This window comes from Aotus nancymaae, unplaced genomic scaffold (genome assembly GCF_030222135.1).
Source record: "Aotus nancymaae isolate 86718 unplaced genomic scaffold, 86718_ANA_hifiasm-v0.15.2.pri h1tg000065l, whole genome shotgun sequence".
Classification (NCBI taxonomy): domain Eukaryota; kingdom Metazoa; phylum Chordata; class Mammalia; order Primates; family Aotidae; genus Aotus; species Aotus nancymaae.
Window position 1 is genome coordinate 4,863,427 of NW_026988480.1, and position 20,182 is coordinate 4,883,608.

The following is a 20,182-nucleotide window of genomic DNA, read 5'->3' on the forward strand; positions in this document are numbered from 1 at the left end:
GCGTGAGAGGGACCTCGGGTTTGCAATGCTGGCTGCTCCCTGTGGATCCAGGGCCTGGTAATAACTGTGTCACACACCTGTACAAATCCAACTCTGCTGTCTTCTTTCCAGGCACACTCCTCGGTGGAAAGAGCTGGGTTAATTGGTGGAGTGAAGTTAAAAGCCATCCCCTCAGACAGCAACTTCGCCATGCGTGTGTCTGCCCTGCAGGAAGCCCTGGAGAGAGACAAGGCGGCTGGTCTGATTCCATTCTTTGTAAGTTCAGCAGCAGTTGTTGCATATGGTGGGCAGGGGAGTCTCTGAGCCCTGCCTGGGCCTGGGGGGAGGCCCAGGGGAAGCCAGAGCTACTTTGCAAGTTGCTGTGATGGCGGCTGGCCAGGTGATACTTACCTTGTCTTCTTGAAGAAGGCTGGAAAAGACTCCACCACACTCTCAAATAAAAAGAACCAGAACCTCCTGCCTGGTGGATTCTGTTAAGCCAAGGCATCTTGTTTCTGCTTCCTGTTAAAAGGAACACAGCATGATCACCCCTTGACAGCCCTTTGTGACATGTTAAATGCTCTGTGTAATGAGGAATAATTATGAGTGAGTTAAATTAAAAATAAAAGCAACAGGTCTTGCTGCCTAGACCAGTAGTTCTCAGTAGAAACTAGGATGCATCACTTGTGAGAGGTGTGTTGCCAGCAGGCAGTGACTAATCGTAGGTGAAATTTCTAACTAGCCAAGTAGCATGCCGGTTCTCCTGTGCACAGGTGCGCATTTCCCAGTGGGGAAGAAATTGTTGACTTTGCAACTAGAGATGGGAATTGTTATAACTGAGGTGGCTGTGCCGGTATAATGTGCCTGAAAGTGATGCACATGCGTGGTGGCGATTAAAATGTCGTGTGGTGTCACTACCCCATGGTGTTCAGTCTGGCTGCTATTAGGTCACTTGGGGGTCTTTGAAAAATTACTGATGCCCAGGCTTTGCTCCTGATTGACTTTGCCAGAATCTCTGCGGATATAACCAGGCATCAGAAATGTTTCACAGCAACTTCAAGGTTCTTATTTGAATCCGGGATTAAGAAACATGTTCAGATAAACACTCTTCAGTATCTGGACATTTCTTAAGTGTTACAGAAATGTAGGTTGAATACATTTTTTATAAGCAACACATTAATAACATCTACTACTTTTTATTTAAGAATTAATCTTTGAGAAATGCTTTTTACCTCCAATTTTTTTTTGTCAATTCAAGTTACTTCCCATTTATTGAATAGCTAACATGTGACTGAAGAAGTCATGGCAGGTATGATTTTATGTAAAATTTTACCCTAATCTGGGTAGGTTATAGAAGAGTCAGGAGCATAAGCAAATCAGTGTAATGTGGAAGGACTGACATGGCTCAAAAATAGCATGCAGAGCAAGGTGACAGCCAAGACATTTTGAAGGTTGAGAAGAGTCTGCCAGTGGATCAAGGTGCACGTGCCATCTTATCCTGAATGCCTGACTCTGCCCTCCTGCTATGCTTTATCTTTCTCCGTTGCATGCATCTCCACAGGCTATACATGTTTACTGCCTCCTTCTTCCCAAGAGAATGTGCCTGGAGGGAAGGTCTATTTGAATCCCTGCTTTATCCCTAGCTCCTGAAACAGTGTCCAGCACTGAACAAAAGCTCAATAGATATTTGTTAAATAAATAAAGATTTGGAAGAAAGATCATTCAGGTAGAAAGAAAGATCTCCCTTTAAATTCCCATATACAATTTCAGTACAATTTGAATAGATTCTATTTAAATGAGGTGAATTTCTTTGAACCTATAGTGTCAATATTAAGTCTCATTAGAATACTCTGTCTAGGGAAAAATAAATCAATCAAAACACACTCTTTTAAGTTTCAAGAATGAAAACAATGCAGGAAACATCACTTGAAATGTTGAGAAGATTGTATTTTACAAAAATTTCAAAACTCATAAAATAAAAAAACAAATGCTGTCAAGAACTACTCACAGCATATGTTGTAAGGTAAATCTTAAAAAGAAGGCTTACATATCAGTAAGCAAAAAGGCAACATTCCAGTGGAAAAATATGCAAAATATATGAAGAGTCAGCTTCAGATATAATCACAAAAAACTAATAAGAACACAAAACCAGTTCTGATCCTCTAATAACCAAAGAAATACAAATTGGTTGCTGAGAGAGGTATGTTAAAATCTCACACTATGATTGTAGATATGTCTATTTCCACTTTTATATCTGTTAAACTTTGTACGTATTTTGAAGCATATTATTAGTTTGGTGCATATGTGTTTAGAATTGTCATAACTTCCTGGTGAAAGATCATTTATCACTAGAAAATGCCCACTTTATCTCTAGTAATAAATCTTGTCCTGTAGTCTACTTTGATGTTGCAATAATCACATTTGTTTTCTTTCTTTTTTTTTTTTACATGTTTTCTATTGGCTAATGTTTGCATGATATAGACATTTTCCCTCCTACTTTCAACTTTCCCATTCATTTATATTTAAGATGAATCCTGTGAAAGAAGCATTGATTGTTGCTATTTTAAAAATTTGTTTTTAAATCAGTGTGACGACTGATATTTATTTTGTTCATTTACACTCAAGGTAGTTATTGATACATTTAAATGTTCTACTGGCTTACTATTTGTTTTTTATTTGGCCCAACTATTATTTGATTGCTTTTCTCTCTGTTTGTCTCTTATTGGATTAATTGTTTCATATTATTAGATTTTCTTATCTCTGGCCATTTTCATATTTCTATCTGGCACCTTTTCCTTTAGTCTGTAGAATTCCTTTTGGAAATTTTTAATGTAAATTTGATACAATGAATTATCTCACTTTTGTTATTCTCAAAGTGTCTTTATTTTGCCTTTACTTTTGAGGATGTTTTTTCTGGGTATAGAATTCTAGAATGTTTGATAGCTAGTTTCATTTTTGGTACTTTGTATAAGTCTATTGAATTCTTTCTTCCACGATTTCTGTTGTGATGTCAGCTATAATTTTAATGTTTTGATGATGAAGAACATGTAAAAATATGACATTTCCTCTTGTGCTCACACTGGGGGGTACTGCTTGTAGCATTTGATTTTTGTCTTTGTTTTACTATGATACAAGCATAATATTTTTTGTATTTATTCTTACTTGGATTTCACAGAACTTCCTGAATCTGTAATTTGGTGTCTCTCCTCAGTTTTAGAAAATTCTAACCTATTATCTCCCCAAAGTTTGCCTCGCTTCATTTCCTCTCTTCTCCCATTCTGGGACGCTGATTATGTATATGTTAAATCTTTCTGCGGACTGTTGTGCATCTTGCAGGCCCTTTTACATGTCTCACATTCTTTTTTTTTTTTTTATCTCCATGCTCCAGTCAAATTATTTACAATTTACCAATTCTCTCTTTAGCTATGCCTAACTGATAAATATGTCATGTTCATACTTCTAAACATTAAAAAGTTTTTAATTTATTTTTATTTGTTTATTTATTTATTTATTTTTGAGACACAGTCTTGCTCTGTTGCCCAGGTTGGAGTTCAGTGGAGCAATCTCAGCTCACTGCAACATGTGCCTCCCAGGTTCAAGCGATTCTCCTACCTCAGCCTCCTGAATAGCTGGGATTACAGGTGTGTACTACCACACCTGGCTAACTTTTGTATTTTTAGTAGAGATAGGGTCTCATCATGTTGGCTAAGCTGGTCTGAACTCCTGGCTGCAGGTGATCTGCCCTTCTCAGCCTCCCAAAGTGCTGGGATTATAGGCATGAGCTACCATGCCCAGCCAACTTTTTATTTTGAAATAATTGTAGATTCATAGAAAATTACAAAGTTAGCACACAGAACTTCTGTGTACTAACCCTTCACCCAATTTCCTCTAGGTGGCTCACGCCTGTAATCCCAGCACTTTGGGAGGCCGAGGCGGGTGGATCACGAGGTCAAGAGATCGAGACCATCTTGGTCAACATGGTGAAACACCGTCTCCACTAAAAATACAAAAAATTAGCTGAGCATGGTGGCGCGTGCCTGTAATCCCAGCTACTCAGGAGGCTGAGGCAGGAGAATTGCCTGAACCCAGGAGGCGGAGGTTGCGGTGAGCCGAGATCGCACCATTGCACTCCAGCCTGGGTAAAAAGAGCGAAACTCCGTCTCAAAAAAAAAAAAAAAACAGCTTATATCAAAGTCAGGAGACTGACACTGGTTCAGTGCTCATTCAGAAGCAGGTTATTTGATTTCCATTTATTTGCATGGTTTTGAAGGTTCCTTTTGGAGATGGTTTCCAGTTTTATTCCACTGTGGTCTGAGAGAGTGCCTGATATAATTTCACTTTTCTTAAATTTACTGAGGTTTTTTTTATGGCCTATCATATGGTCTACCTTGGATACAGTTCCATATGCTGTTGAATGGAATGTGTACTCTAAGGCTGTTGGATGAGATGTTCTGTATACATCTGTTAAGTCCATTTGTTCCAGGGTATAGTTTAAATCCATTGTTTCTTTGTTGACTTTCTGTCTTGACGAGCTGTCTAGTGCTGTCAGTGGAGTATTGACGTCCCCCACTATTACTGTGTTGCTGTCTATCTCATTTCTTTGGTCTGCTTGGCTCTTTAACTCTTGGGTGTCTCTAAAGCTCTTCCATGACTTCATATAGATGTGTTTTGAATTTTTTGGTTGTTTGGAACCATTAGTTTGCTACAAGCTAGTCGTCATATTGGAAATGCAAATTACAACAATTGTGTATCTTTAAAAAGAAGTTTCCTTTTTTAACTGTTGTATCCATTTTTTAATTATAAATATTAATCACCTTGTAAAATTTTTTAATCATAGGAGAGTATAAAAAGGCAAATAAAAGTTAAAGGAAAGGCATGTTTAACATTTTAATTTTCTTTTAGCCTTTTTTCCTCTGCACACATTTACATATATTTATTTATATACTCATTGTATATGCTGATTTGTGATTTTTTGTTGCTGTTGTTGTTGTTTGAGATAAAGTCTCAGGAGTTCAGTGGCACAATCTTGGCTCACTGCAACCCCTGCTTCCCAGGCTAAAGGGATTCTCCTGCCTCAGCCTCCCGAGTAGCAGGGATTACAGAAGTTTGCCACCAAACCTGGCTAGTTTTTGCCTTTTTAGTGAAGATGAGGTTTTGCCATGTTGGTCAGACTGGTGTCAAACTCTTGTCCTCCAGTAATCCATCTGCCTTGGTCTCCCAAAGTGTTGGGATTATAGGCAGGAGCTACCATGCCTGGTCAGATTTTCTTTCTTTACATCAAATATTACAAACATTTTTTTCAGGTCATTATATATTATAAAAAGGTATATTTTTGTTTAAAAAGTTGCATAGTACTCTTTTATACCTCTACCTTCCCCAGCTCTGTCTCTCATATATATATATGTACACACAAACATAACATACATAAATATAAACATAATTTATTTAATAGGAATTCATATATGTATATACATATATATTATATGTATTTTATATATTCATAAAATTTATATTTATAAATTCCTATTAAATAATTTACATTTATTATATATATGTTTACATATATATATGTTTACATATATATATATGTTTACATATATATATGTTTACATATATATATGTTTACATATATATATGTTTACATATATATATATATATATATATATCCTAGCAATAAGCTAGTGTTAAACCTTTGAGTTTTTTTTTAAATATATATTTTATTGCATTTTAGGTTCTGAGGTACATGTAAAGAACATGCAGGATTGTTGCATAGGTACATACATGGCAATGTGGTTTGCTGCCTCCATCCCCATCACCTCTATCTGGCATTTCTCCCCATGCTATCCCTCCCCAACTCCCCACCCCCCACTGTTTCCCTCCCTTAGTTCTCCCTGACAGACCCCAGTGTGTGATGCTCCCCTCCCTGTGTCCATGTGTTCTCATTGTTCAACACCCGCCTATGAGTGAGAACATGAGGTGTCTGATTTTCTGTTCTTGCATCAGTTTGCTGAGAATGATGGTCTCCAGGTTCATCCATGTCCCTACAAAGGACATGAACTCATCATTTTTTTATGGCTGCATAGTATTCCATGGTGTATATGTGCCACATTTTCCCTGTCCAGTCTATCATCCATGGGCATTTGGGTTGGTTCCAAGTCTTTGCTATTGTAAACAGTGCTGCAGTGAACATACGTGTGCATGTGTCCTTATTATAGAATGATTTCTAATCCTTTGGATATATACCCAGTAATGGGATTGATGGGTCAAATGGAATTTCTATTTCTAGGTCCTTGAGGAATCGCCACACTGTCTTACACAATGGTTGAACTAGTTTACACTCCCACCAACAGTGTGAAAGTGTTCCTGTTTCTCCACATCCTCTCCAGCATCTGTTGTCTTCAGATTTTTAAATGATTGCCATTCTAGCCATTCTAACTGACGTGAGATGGTATCTCAATGTAGTTTTGATTTGCATTTCTCTAATGACCAGTGATGATGAGCATTTTTTCATATGTTTTGAGTTTTTTATCTTACTTACATTCTTTCTGTTTTTTTTTGTTTTGTTTTTTTTTTTGAGATGGAGTCTTGGGCTGGAGTGCAGTGGTGTGATCTTGGCTCACTGCAACCTCTGCCACTTAGGTTCAAGTGATTCTCCTGCCTCAGCCTCCCGAGCAGCTGAGATTCCAGACATGCACCACCACATCGGGCTAATTTTTGTATTTTTAGTAGAGATGGGGTTTCATCATGTTGGTCAGGCTGGATTTGGACTCCTGACCTCAAGTGATCCACCCGCCTCAGCCTCCCAAAGTGCTAGGATTACAGGTGTGATCCACAGCACTGGGCTTACTTACATTCTTTCTTGTAGTAATTGGTGCACTTAAAAATTTTATCTATTTACGTATTTACCTATCTATAATAACATGTAAATAAAGTTAATAAGTAAAATACGTAAGTATCTTATATAATTAAGACAAGTAAATAAGTAAATTTACTTATCAGAATTGCTTGGGAACAATTTCTAGCACTGAAATTACTTAATGAAAGAGATGGGTTTTTTCCCCCAAGACTTGATACACTTTATCACATTCTCCTTCAAAAACATTGTACCAATTTATACCAAAAGTTTCTTTATAAAAAGTTATTAAACATTAAAATTTTGTTAAAATAGTGACTTCTTCTGAAAGAAATGTAATGGGGAACTTGCTGGAGGTGCCAAGTAATACAGGCACTGAGCAATGACTCAGTCATTCGTTTGTTCATTTGTTAAGAGGAAGTAATTTATGATTTTCTTAGGAGTTTATTTACTTACTGGAGTGTCTGTGGATGAAATTCAGAACCCATTGGGCTAATGAGGGAATGGAAAATGTGGAAATGTATTCCTTTATAAAGAATTTTGCCTGGGAAGGAAAGAAGAGTAAACAGTGCAGTTGCTGGAGTGAGCTGGGCCGAGGGAGACGTGCTGAGAGAGATTTATCTGTGCACATGAAGGAGCTGGTGGAGGAGGCAGAAGTATGGAAGAGAAGACTACACATTTCATTGAGAGGAACAAAATCAAATTCTGTTTTCCTTGAGGAAGGTGGAAGTACCAAATTAATATGCCCCTGTTGGAATTTTGCCCTAAAGATCAAAATTCTGGAACATTCTGTTGACAGAAGCCACAGATGTGGGCCAATCCTAGGTATCAGATCAGAGTGGAGAATCACTTTTTTCCTGTAGGCTGCCTCCTGCACCAGCACCGTGCCAGCCCGGGAGGTGTGTGACAAGCCATGGTCCCTTTCCTTGTGGCATGGTTCTTGGTGGGGAAGACAGGTGTGTTCCCATCTCCGCACCACTTGATGAGAACGATGCATATATGCATGGGAAGAGGGTGCAAATAAACTTCCTAGAGGGAATTTGGAAAGCCTGTTGCTGAGAGAGAACACAGGAGCTGTGTCAGGGGATATCCAGGCAGGTGATCTGGTCATGGTGCCTTTCTTGTTGAAGGGAAGAGGACTGCAGCATATAGAGATGTGGAAGGGCACAGGACATTCCAGGAAATGCAACTTGTTTGTTGTGTTTAACTGACAGCCAAAGGATTGTGAAGCTGGAGAGAGTCCAGGCCCAGGTAGGAGAAGGATTGGAGCGTGAGCTTTGTCTCACTGCTCAGCTGTGCCCTTGTGGTTATAACGGGGCTTGTGCATAATGACTATATGCGTCCTTCTGGGATGTAGCCATATGGTCTTCATTATATTCTCAAAGGGGCTGCAGATCCCTTAAAATTGAAGACCTGCTGCTGAGGGCAAGGGGCACATTTGGCAGGGGTTTGAACCAGAAAAGCTGAATCATTGCCCTTCTATGAACAAGCTTGGGGCTTATAATAAAGTTTCCCCTTGTTTCTCAGGACAATTTGCTTTCTAATGAGCCAGCTTGATAAGGTCAGGCCACAGAGGGCGATGCCTGCCAGGCACTTACGTGAGTGGAGCGGGCTGGTTGAAGGGACAAGGATGCAGAAGAGGAGGTCACGCTAGGCTCTGCCACTGCAGGAAGACTGTGGGCGCTTTGAGATGGAGGCCCGCACTGTCCCCTGCCCCTCCTTCGCCCTGCACAAATGTGATTATGCCTCTGCAGAGCGACTGGAATCAGGTTAGCGTCATTGAGCAATGCTGAGCCGGGGTAATCAGAACCTGGAGTGGAGCAGGTGCTGGCTTTAAAGTGGCTTCTGAGAATTAGGACGGGCTGACTCGTAGCTTAGCCCCACGTAGACAAGCCACTTAGAACACTGTCCTTGCAGCCCCCAGGCCTCCTCCTTGCCACCACAAAGCACTTGTGTTTGTTGGAAGGGCCTCTGGCATGGCCTAGGGTGCTTGGCTCCTTAACTGATGTTCAGGAACTGGTGCCCCAGGGGTCGTGTTTGCCCAGGGCATGGCAGGACAAAAAGAGCTAACCCGGCCTGGGGTCTCATTGGTTCTACTCCTGCTTATCTGGTGTCCTGGGACAAGTACCCACCTCTTGGAGCCTCACATAAGTCAACTGTAAAGTGGGAATCATGAACATATCTAACTCATAAGGCGGTGGCAATTAAACATCATACAGGAAAGGCCCTCATCATCAGGCCTGCCGCAGAGTCAGCCGCAAAGAACGTCACCCTTTTCTCAACCTAGACCACTGCCAGGGCAAGACAGGGTTTTATTGTTTCTACAAAGATGTTTCGTACTCAGAACAACAACAACAAAAAGTCAGTAATTACATAAGAATTTAAGAATAAAGGTTTATGTCACCCAAAATCTTAACAGAGATGTGGTATTACTGTTTGAACATCATTCTAGATGCTCTTATATGCACACATTAATAGAAAATAATTTTAATAAGGGCACATTTAATATATTAATTTTAATAATAGAAGTTATTGGCGGGGCATGGTGGCCCATGCCTGTAATCCCAGAACTTTGGGAGGCTGAGGCAGATGGATCATCTGAGGTCAAGAGTTCGAGAGCAGCCTGGCCACCATGGTGAAACCCAGTCTCTACTAAAAACACAAAAAATTAGCTGGGTGTGGGTGGGGGGTGCCTGTAATCCCAACTACTCAGGAGGCTGAGGCAAGAGAATCACTTGAACCCGGGAGGCGGAGGTTGCAGTGAGCCAAGATCGTGCCACTGCACTCCAGCATGGATAAGAGCGAAACTCTGTCTCAAAAATAAAAAAGAAGTTATTGTATTTAGTGTTTAACTGAAGAAAATAAGATGAAACAGAAGGAATTGCAAAACTAGAGATATGTCATTTCTAAGATACGATTCTGGGAGTTAAAAAAACCAGTTTCGAGCAATATTAATGTTGTTAAGTCATTCTTTGTTTCTTCATTATTCTCTTAAGGACATAGATAAGGCATTCTAAGACTCTCCTGCTCTACCAGCTGAGTAGCCAGGTGTCTGAAAGCACTTTAACGTTCAATTATATGTCAAGATGAAATTGCAAATAGCAGAGAAAAACAACACACTGACATTTCCCACTAAGTGACTCGTCTTACAAAAACAAAACAAATGTGGAGAATTCTTGATGCTTGACATGAGGAGGGGCCATCCAGAGGTTAACAAAGGAGGCTGAGCACCAGGAGAAACATTGAGGTATGCAAGATGGAAGCCCACTGTCACCTGATAGACTGGGCAGTTCTGTAAGTCCAATATGTTGCATTGTAGGTAAGAAAAATAAAGCCCAGCCAGGTGCCAATGTGACATGGAGTTTGGTCTTCAACCCAGGGCTCTGTGTCCCACATACATGGTTTAGCTATCTGGATTCACCATGCCGTTTTACTATCTGTGCTTCTGATGCTGTGACACCTTTGGGCCTTGCTGACCCTGGAGGGACTGCCATTCTCAGGAATAGCGTGTTCCAGAGATTTTTTTTTTTTTTTTTTTTGCATTTTAGGTTTTGGGGTACATGTGAAGGACATGCAAAATTGTTGCATAGGTACACACATGGCAATGTGATGTGCTGTCTTCCTCCCCGTCACCTATATCTGGCATTTCTCCCCATGCTATCTCTCCCCAACTCCCCACCAGAGATCTTAATGGACTGTGTGCAAGTTTGCCTTTCAAATGCAAAGCCATCAGCCCAGAGCTCCTACCCCACCACCTCCTCTGTGGGTCTCTCACACTCGGCCACTATCCTCCTGACACGACCACTCCAGGGCTAGGTGCCAGACACCTAGGGACATCCTCCGCTCCAAATGCGACCTGGAGCAAACCCAATGTGACCCCTGAGCCCACTGAAGTTATTCAAACCAGCAGATCCTAAGCCTGCTCACCCTTGCCCTGTCTGGTTCTTCCTGTGGAAACCACACACAGGTTCTTACTGCAGTTTTTTTCCCCACCCACTCTGCCACCCGACAGACCCTGGTGCTTCCCCATGTCCCCCTCCTCTTGGGGACTGTGAGGATCAAGCTGTTTTTAATGGCAGTCATTTCCCGACTTGTTGGGCTCACCATCCTGAACAAGAAGACAGCTCCATTTAAACAGACTGCCCCTGCTGCGCCTGAGGGTAGCCCCTTCGGGAACTGACTCCCTTGAGCGTAACTTGGTGACACAGAGAGCCCTTCCAGAGTCCAGCCAGGACCTGTTTTGGGTCCACACCCCATGATTCGGCATGGAAACTTCTGGTCCCTGAGCAGGCATCACTCTGTCTCAGAAGTACCTTGTCCAGCCCAGCCATCTGTGAGAGGAGCAGGGCAAGGCCTGTGAGATGAACCTTCCGCAGGCTGACTCCGTGCTAACTCAGCATGATCACTTTGTTTCTCTCTAAGAGGAGCTGGTTTCCAGGTGAAGTGCACGTAGTCATAGGTGAAATGGAACCAGAAAGGTCTCCAACTGGGGTTCTCACATACAAGTTTCTGACCTCTCTGTCTTTAACCTCAGGACACATGGCATTGCTGAGACTTTAGAGGGGGCTCAATCAAAGTCACACAAATTTAATTCGATTCCACACTCTCGTCGCATCTGGAGAGAAATTTCATTATCTAAACTACATGACATCCATAAATCAGTTAGGCCCTTTGGTTTTGTAAACATAATGTGCATTTTGATCCTTTGGAGGGAACTGTTTCAGTTCAGCAATAGGTTTCGGCATCTATACAAGATCCAGCAAAGTGCAAATGCTCAGCCCAACGCAAAGCAATGAGGCAGGGTCCCTGGTTTTGGGAGCACCGTGGGTCTGGAGGGAGAGACAGACACGTGTGTGGGAAAAACACAATCAGGCTGTGCCAGTGGGCTCGTGGCACCACAAGGCCCTCAGAGGTAGGGAGAGGCCACAGTGACTCCTAGCCTGCATTTTCTAGTTGTGTGACTGACAGCACTCAATGCTTTCTCAGAACGTCCCTTTTAAAACTATTTTCAATGTCAGCAGCGTTTTCTCATGACCTCCTGGGGGCTGAATTAATCTTTGGGAACAGTGTCATTCACAAGGAGAAAGGCAGCGGATTAAAGCTGGTGAATGATACTCTTGCTCAAGATCCTGGTGTGACTCTCACGTGATGCCAAAGGCTGTTCTGAAAGAAGCATCCACGGGTGCTTTGGGTGATCCAGGCCCTGCTGGAGGGAGCTTCATCTCTACTGCACTTGCTGTGTGCATTGCACATATGTGTATGCACACACACACATGCACACACACACATGCACACACACACACCCCAAAGTAGGAAAAAAACCAGGCTTCCACTCCACAGTAGTAACTATGTTCTTACATTCTATGTATATATACACACACATATATATAGAAAATAAAATATACACATATATGTATGGTTTAATTATAATTTAATTACACATTTAATTAAATTATAATAAAATGTATATATAGAATATAAGAACATAGTTACACTAATGTTACATAGAACATTAATTAAAATTTAATTAAAATAGATACATATACATATAAAAGTATATTTAATAAAGTGGAATATAGGTATCGTTTTCCAGATGGTAGAATGCTTCATTTCTGCCCCAAGGCACCATGGAAAATCTTCTGCAAGTTCCCTGTTTCTAACCTCAGAGCTTAGTTTTCTGTCTACAGATGCGTTTCTCTTAACCCGTTATGATGCCATCACCCAAAGATTCCATGTGCATTTATAGGCTTGTGTTTCCATGTGGCAGAAATTCACTGTGATCTCAGCTCATGGCCGTGGGTTGGACCATGGGGCAGCGGTTGCTTGTGTGGAGGTTACAGCGGTGACTGGCATGTGGGGGATAAAAGGTTGTCTGTTTCTTACCCTCTAGGTGGTTGCCACCCTGGGGACCACAACGTGCTGCTCCTTTGACAATCTCTTGGAAGTCGGTCCTATCTGTAAGTATCTGATTCCATTTCCTTTTTGGAAAATGTTCTCTGTGTAAGAGGAATTTAGCAGAACTTCCTCGTCGATCTCACTTTCTTGTCATTAACTTCATAGTGTGATGCTTTGCACAGCTCTTCTCGTATTTGCAATAACACAAACCTCATTAGCTTGAACTCCACCAACTCAGAATTTGGGCTAATTGGACAAGAGCTGAGCTTAGTTCTACCAACACATTATTTGTAAGAAAAGCAATATTCCAAGCAATATAAAAGCTATGTAAAATTGCAGGCCATGCTGGCCCTGTTGAGGAGAATAAACTCTTCGAAATCTTGGAGTAAACACCCTCATATGTGGTTCGTGCATACACCTGCCATGAGAATTGTCCATGCTTAAATGCAATTCTCTGGTATATCCCTTTTCACCTTTTTTGGCATTACTGAATGTAGTTAAGAAAATTGCTGAAGGTAGTTTAGAAAATCAACACAATGAAACTGGATTTCACCAAGGAATAATGTGTGCTTCGATGTTTTCATGGGTCATTCTCACCTCCTCCCTCCCTCATTCAGAGTTCCTAGGTTTTCTCATTGAGGCTTAGGATGCTGTGTTTCCAAAAGGTGAATGTGAATGAGTAGCTGTGTTTCTAGAGTTTCATCTTTGACATGTGGCTCTGGGAACTCAGCAGGCCTTGAAGCTGCTTCTGTGGACAGAAGAACCCTTGTCGGGAAGGGACATCGACTCAAGGGGCTCTCCCTTGCTGTGTCCCTCTGGGATGGGAATGTTCTGACCGCTTGTCTGTGGGTGGAGCTGCCCGAGTCAGGCCTTCAGACCATATACCTGTGGCCTGTGCCTGATACCATGCCAGCCGCCAGGGACTTGGCTTCATCCTTAGTCTGCATAAGCCAGGCACAGTTCTCACCTCTCCTAACCCAAGAGTCACCCATGGTTCATACTTGGAGGAGTGGACACTCCTCTCCTGGACATTGGCCTCCCCTCTTGGGGTCAGCAGCTGGGGAAGGCCAGTGCTTAAGGTACCCTTGTGTGAGCTGGACATGGCATTGGTGACAAGGAAGCTAGCATCCAGCCCAGGCCCACCCCTGAATCTTACATTCTGAGCTTCATTTAAGCTTTCTGTAAAGGGAAGAGAAAAGTCCCACTTGTGCCCATAAAATAACGTTTCCCCACAGTATTAGTCAGAGGATGAATTAATGCAGGGAAAATGCACCATCTCAAAGGTGAAGTGCGTTGCTGCACAGCAAGGAAGGCGGTGCTGGGAACCACCAGGAGGTGGGGGCAAGACTTGCTTACTCTCACAGGGTTTTGCTCCACTGTTCAGTTGTTCTTACAACTGTAAGAACGGTTGGAGGTGGTTGTGCACAGCTCCAGGCTGGGAGAAGGGATAGAGCTGGCTGACTCGGGACTGCAGCCACAGTGCTGGCCTCATCAGCTGCAAACCTTCATCAGCTCAGCCAAGCAACTTGGAGTCCTCTGACTCAGATGTCAGGCTAAGAACTGAATGTCCTGGCCAGTAGCCGGCTGATGTAATTCCCCAGGGCTATCGGATTTAAAGGTCTGAGGTCTTCTGCCGGACAGAGCCCACACAGCCTGCTGTCTCCTGGGCCCAGTGCAGGCTGCCCGCTGCCCATGGAGATGACAGCCAGCATGTGTCACCTGCCAGTCACAGTCCACTGCATGGACCCAGCTCAGGCCATCCTGCTGGCCTGGGGCCTTGTCTTCTTTGCAGAGGCTGGAGGTTGTGGACAGAGCTTGATTTATGATTTGTTTGGTTTGAAACACTGAGGTTGCTTTTGGGGTTGTGCAGAAGGAGCTGACATGGGTGAATGCCAAAACTCTTTCATTCATTGCCAGAATGCAAAGGGGAGGTCAGTTTTGACGATTCCTTTTTTTCTCTTTTTTTCTTTTTTTTCTGAGATGGAGTCTCGCTCTGTCACCCAGGCTGGAGTGCAGTGGTACAGTCTTGGCTCACTGCAACCTCTGCCTCCTGGGTTCAAGAGATTCTCCTGCCTCAGCTTCCCGAGTAGTTGGGATCACAGACACACATCACCATGCCCAAGTAATTTTTCTATTTTTATTAGAGATGGTGTTTCACCACATTGGCAGGCTGGTCTCAAACTCCTGACCTCAGGTGATCTGCCTGCCTTGGCCTCTCAGAGTGATGGAATTACAGGCGTGAGCCACTGTACCTGGCCAACAATTCCATTTTTACTGATGATGGTATGTTACTGTTTGTGGTATCTTAACAACTAAGCACCTTTTTGCCTACTTTCTCTCCCCTGCTACTGTTTGCCTGTCACCAGATATTTAGCATTCTTCAACTCCAAGTGGGACTGTTCTGAGATCCTGAGCTGACCTGATTCTATAGTATGATTAGAATAATCTACTAACATAATTCAGTTAAGTTATTCCCCCACCATTACTTGACAAAGAAAACAAATCAGAAGATGATTTTCTTCCAATTGCTGCCATAGGAGAGACATTTTCTTTCTACTGCATTTAAAATGATTTGCCAGTGAGGCTGTTCAGATTGGTCTGCTTGGATGGATCAGTTGTCTGGCAGGTTTTACTGAGAAGAAGATGAGATACAAAAAGTAGATGGTTGAAGTCAGTTAGGTGCCAGTAGGAAAGTGGGGAAACTGGGGACGAGGGTATGGGCTGAGCTGGGGAGGCCATCTCAAGGAGTGGGGAAGGGAACAGCGCAGGACAGGCAGCCAAAGCTGCATCCTGAGGTGCCAGCATAACTGGGGGAAGACGCACAGCTGGAGGGGCAGCCAGACCTGCCTCCAATTCCCAGGAAGTCTCAGAAGGAAATAGTCACTGGTAGGAGGAGGCTGGAGGGGTGTGAGGCTGTCCCATCCCTCCCCGCTGAGGCGGCCTTGCCTCAGGGCTAGGTGTACCCCTGGTGCATGCGACACCCCAAGCTCTGGCCGAGGGTCTCTGTGTCTGCCTGGTTCCTAGATGGGCCATGATATGTATACAGTGTGTGCTGTCAGCGGGTGGCATATGAGATGCAGAGTGCAGAGGCAGGCCCACAACTCCATACTTCCCCATGGAAACCAGAGAAGCCCTCCAGAGTCCACTTCCCTTGGGGGCCTGTAAGTTCCCTTCTGCTGGAGTTTTAGGCCAACTGCAAGCTTAGAGGGAACACAGTCCTCCACAAAGCCACTGCTGATAAAAGACTTAAGGCATGTCAAAGCTTTGACTCAGTTTGATTATCAGGATGAAACCCCTCAGTTGGATCAAGGTCAAGTGTGTCCTGAGGACCTGGATATCCATGCCAGGGCATGGGAGGCCAAAGGTCACAGAGCAGTGTGGACCTGAACCAAGGCTCAGGGGCTCATCACCTCCCTGAGAATCAGTCTCACCAAGTGCTTGCATAACCCCAGATGGATGTGGCTGTGAGCCAGGAAGAATACAAGGCCTTAGGATTTACAGAGTTTCTCCCTGAGGAGTCACTCAGTAATCATGGGGCATCCATCCCCATCGGCAGTGAGGTTGAGAAAAACTTCAGATTCCATCATAAGATAGGTGTAAATTTCAAAGCTTGCTGTGGTCTGAACATTTGCGTCCTCCCAAAGTCTATCTGCTGAAATCCTACCTAAGATGATGGTATTAGAGTTGGGGCTTTCCAGTGGGGGTAAGATCATGACGGTGTAGCCCTCCTGATTGGGATTATCCCATTGTGACTAATTAGTGCCCCTGAGAGCCTCACCCCTCATTGCACTGTGGATGGTGAGTGAACGAGGAATCCATGGATCCCTACAATGCAGGGCTGACCCTGACACCTACCCTGTGGTGCCCTGATGCTGGCATCCACCCTGTGAGGCGAGGGTGGCTCATGTCCTCTCTAAGGTCCTTCACCCTTCAACTCTTACTGTGGTGGGTGCCTGGGACTGAGAGGCAGCCACCCTGGAAGCCACATTTATTTCTCCCCTGCTCAGTGCTGCAGTCCTGGCAGGCACATTGTAAATATTCCCTCGCTCCTCCCTTGGGCCTGTGGGTCCTGCTTCCCTCTCTATTCCTGGGAGGAGAGAGAGGTTTGGAGAAGTAGATAGGGCCCCTTGGCTGGGGAGTGGCTGGAAGCGGGAGTTGAGCCCAGATCTGTCAAAACCGAGGGAGCATGCTCACCTGTGGCTCTCCCGGCTCCTGAGTAAGGCAGCCCCTGCCCACAAGGCCGCTATGTATGCTTGGAAAACAGAAAGCCTGTTCATGAAGGAAGCAGGGGATGATCTAAGATGGTGTAAGATAAACAACTTCACCTCATGGAGGGGACGGAGTGGGGCAGGTTGAGGTCGGCGTGGACCATATGCAGACTCCCACTCGGGTGATGTTTGTGGAGGGACTTGAGAATGGATTAGCAAAGGGAAGCGGGGAGGGAATTCCAGGTGGGTGGAAAGGGTGGTGTCACTGGGGTGATGTGCAGCTTAGTAACACGGGGCTGTGGCACGATGGTCCCTCAGAGCTACACTCAGCCACCAGGGTCAGGAGAGAAAGCCAAGGGGCACGGCTGCTTCCATGTTCCCTGGTGTGTGTCTGGGGCCAGCATCATACACCCTGCCCTCAGCTTTACGGCCTCTGAATGAGGGGGCCTTTTGGGGGTCTAGTCATCAGTTCAGCAAGTAGAGTTGACATGCTCCACGCAAGAAGGGTGCTTGGGCAGGCTGAGGTCCGCTGGCAGGCTCCGTGGCGAGGCATCCGTCTGGGGACTCACAAGTTGTTTCTGGACTTTAGGCAACAAGGAAGGCCTGTGGCTGCACATCGATGCGGCCTATGCAGGCAGCGCGTTCATCTGCCCTGAGTTCCGGCACCTTCTGAATGGAGTGGAGGTAGGTGTGCCCTTTGCTCTCCCTAAGGTCGTTTCACAGCGCTCCATTATCATGAGGCGCTGACATCCAATTTCTCGCTATTGCGGTTTGTTTTAGCCAGTTATGTTTGAACCAATTCTAGTGATTAATGGAAATCCCACTTCCTTAGAACAGGGGCGAGACACTTCCCCAGTCATACAGCCTGTCCTCCTGAAATAAATACTCCCGACACTTACAGTTCCATTTCAACCTACACAAGTCCCAAACAGAAAGGATAGATGTTAGCTTATAAAACTAAGGGAAAGTATTTAGGAACAAAATCAAATCTTAATGCGCTTAAAGAGTAATTTAAAATACCTACCTGCAATTCCATACAATCTGGTTCAATATGACAGTCATGTTCTGCTCATACATCTAAACATGATATTCTCTTTAACCAATATCGAACGAGCAGCTACCAATGCATTTAAATGGCCCTAGGCGCTCATCTGGAAATTGTAAACATGGTCTTTAATGCTAAGTGAAACGCCTGCTTCTTTTGAGAAGTAGCAGTAAAAATTATTGACCAACACTCTGCTTCTCCAAAAAGCAACCGAATGTAAAATGTACAGACTTAATACAAAGAAATAACCATATTGATATACTGCGGTGTGTTCAGACTCAAGTGGGATTTCACTGCTGGTGCTGGTTCATAGGGTAGGAAGTCTCTCCTCCCCAAGCACTCAGCTTTGAATGCCACGGAGGGTCCCAAGAGGCAGTCTTTGGCAGTGTGTCCAAGAGAAGGAGGCAGCAAAGCAGGGGAGCTGTGGCACTGGCCAAAAAAGAAATGCTTTCTGCCAAGAAGCAGAAGGTGTCTTGAGACCCCACCCATGTGTGGTGCAGGATGAAGGGCACAGTCTTTGACATTAGACTCCTTGGTTTGAATCCCAGATTTATCCTTAGGACTAGCTGTGTACCCTTGGGCGAGTTAGATATCCTTCCTTTGCCCCATAAAATAGATTTAATAATAATACATCCTGTGTGGGATCACTGTAAGGAGTAGGTGAGTTAATCATGTTTTAAGGAATTAAATACAGTGCCTGGCACACAGTAAGTACTGAACATGCATTAGGTGCTTTTGTTATCTTCCACCACGTCTTAGAAAATCTTTCCCTTGACACCTTCCTCCGCCTGCATGTCAGGCTTGCTATTCAATAGTCTAATTACGACTTGGAATTCTCAAACAGTGCTGTAATTTCACAAAAGTGGGCATCAGAGGTATAGAATACAAATGGCCCCATCTTTGGAAAGAATAATCCTCTTACTACTATTATGAATGAAGTCATATTCTGGTTTGCGTCTCTATCACATTTATTCACCTCTTCATTCAATAATTACTTGTTGAGTACATAATATGACCTAGGACTTAGATGAGGGATCCTTGGGCATAAAGGGAGCTTCCAAAGGCCTATAAAAGTATTGGGGAGAAAAAAATAAAAGGGAGCTTACGAAGGCCTATAAAATACACGTTATTGACCTCTCCTTTCATGAGGAGCTGACATCTGATTTCTCGCTATTGCGGTTTGTTTTAGCCATTAGGTTTGAACCAATTCTAGTGATTAATGGAAATCCCACTTCCTTAGAACAGGGGTAAGAGCCTTCCCCAGTCACACAGCCTGTCCTCCTGAAATTCTCATAGTATATGAGAAGTTCTCATAATGTGATGCCAGTACCCAGCTAATACAGTTCATTGCCCGTAGCTAGTTTGGTGGGTGTTTGGTGCTGGAAATGAAGAATAAATCTCTGTATTGTATAAATACATAGTATTATGGAGATAATCTCCATCATTTGAAATATCTGTCCTGGGACAGTTTCAAGGGAGGAAGGGTTAAGCGATCCTGTGGGGTGTATGCCCTCCCCAAGGCTGGCCTGAGCTTGATGCTCTTTTCTAACTCTGGGTATCAGGTTTAGCGTTCATGATCTTTTCCTACCACTACTGTTCTTTTCCCTATGAACTGACAACTTGAGGTTTCATCTTTCATAGAAGGGTGCCTAATTGTCCGACCAGCACAGCACTGGGCATTGCAGCCAGATCCTATCAGCAGCAGACAGGATTTCATGCGGTACAATGAGTCATTGCCATTTTTCCTGAATTATTGCTCCTGACTCTCTTTCCGTGCCCAACTGAGGACTGTGCGTCTCAGCGGGGCAGATAAGGAGGCTGCAATATCCTGTTGTGGCCCTGCCCTTGGAGATAAGAGCCTTTCTCTCAGTCGGTGGGCAGGAGGAAAATATCACTGTTGGGTAATGAGAGAAGTTTAAACAGATCAGCCCCACAGGAGGGAACTCGTAAAACTCCTAGCAAACAGAGCTCCTCTTTCACCTTTTGTCTCTTTTTATCAACAAATGAAACTTGCTGTAATTTCCTGTCCCTTTCTCAAAATTACTTTTATTGAAACCTGGAAGGAAATGAACCTGAGTCTCCAGAGCTGGTTGATGTGGACCGTTGTCATCCACCGACCAAATGTCTCACAGGATGCCCCCGCCAGGCCCCTCAAGCCTCTGCTGCCTCCTCGGCACACATCCCTGGAACGAAGTAGACAGG

At 43.8% G+C, this 20,182-nt stretch overlaps 1 protein-coding gene across 3 annotated transcripts in view; it reads left to right on the forward strand.

Annotated features, from left to right (window-relative positions):
* Positions 1 to 20,182, forward strand: part of DDC (dopa decarboxylase) — a 90,827-nt gene that overhangs the window by 37,702 nt on the left and 32,943 nt on the right. For all 3 annotated transcript variants that reach the window (XM_012458895.3, XM_021669328.2, XM_012458888.2), the window contains exons 6-8: positions 112 to 255; positions 12,723 to 12,789; positions 17,525 to 17,619. In XM_012458895.3, coding sequence (XP_012314318.1) covers positions 112 to 255; positions 12,723 to 12,789; positions 17,525 to 17,619 — 306 coding nt within the window. The remainder of the gene's footprint in view (positions 1 to 111; positions 256 to 12,722; positions 12,790 to 17,524; positions 17,620 to 20,182) is intronic.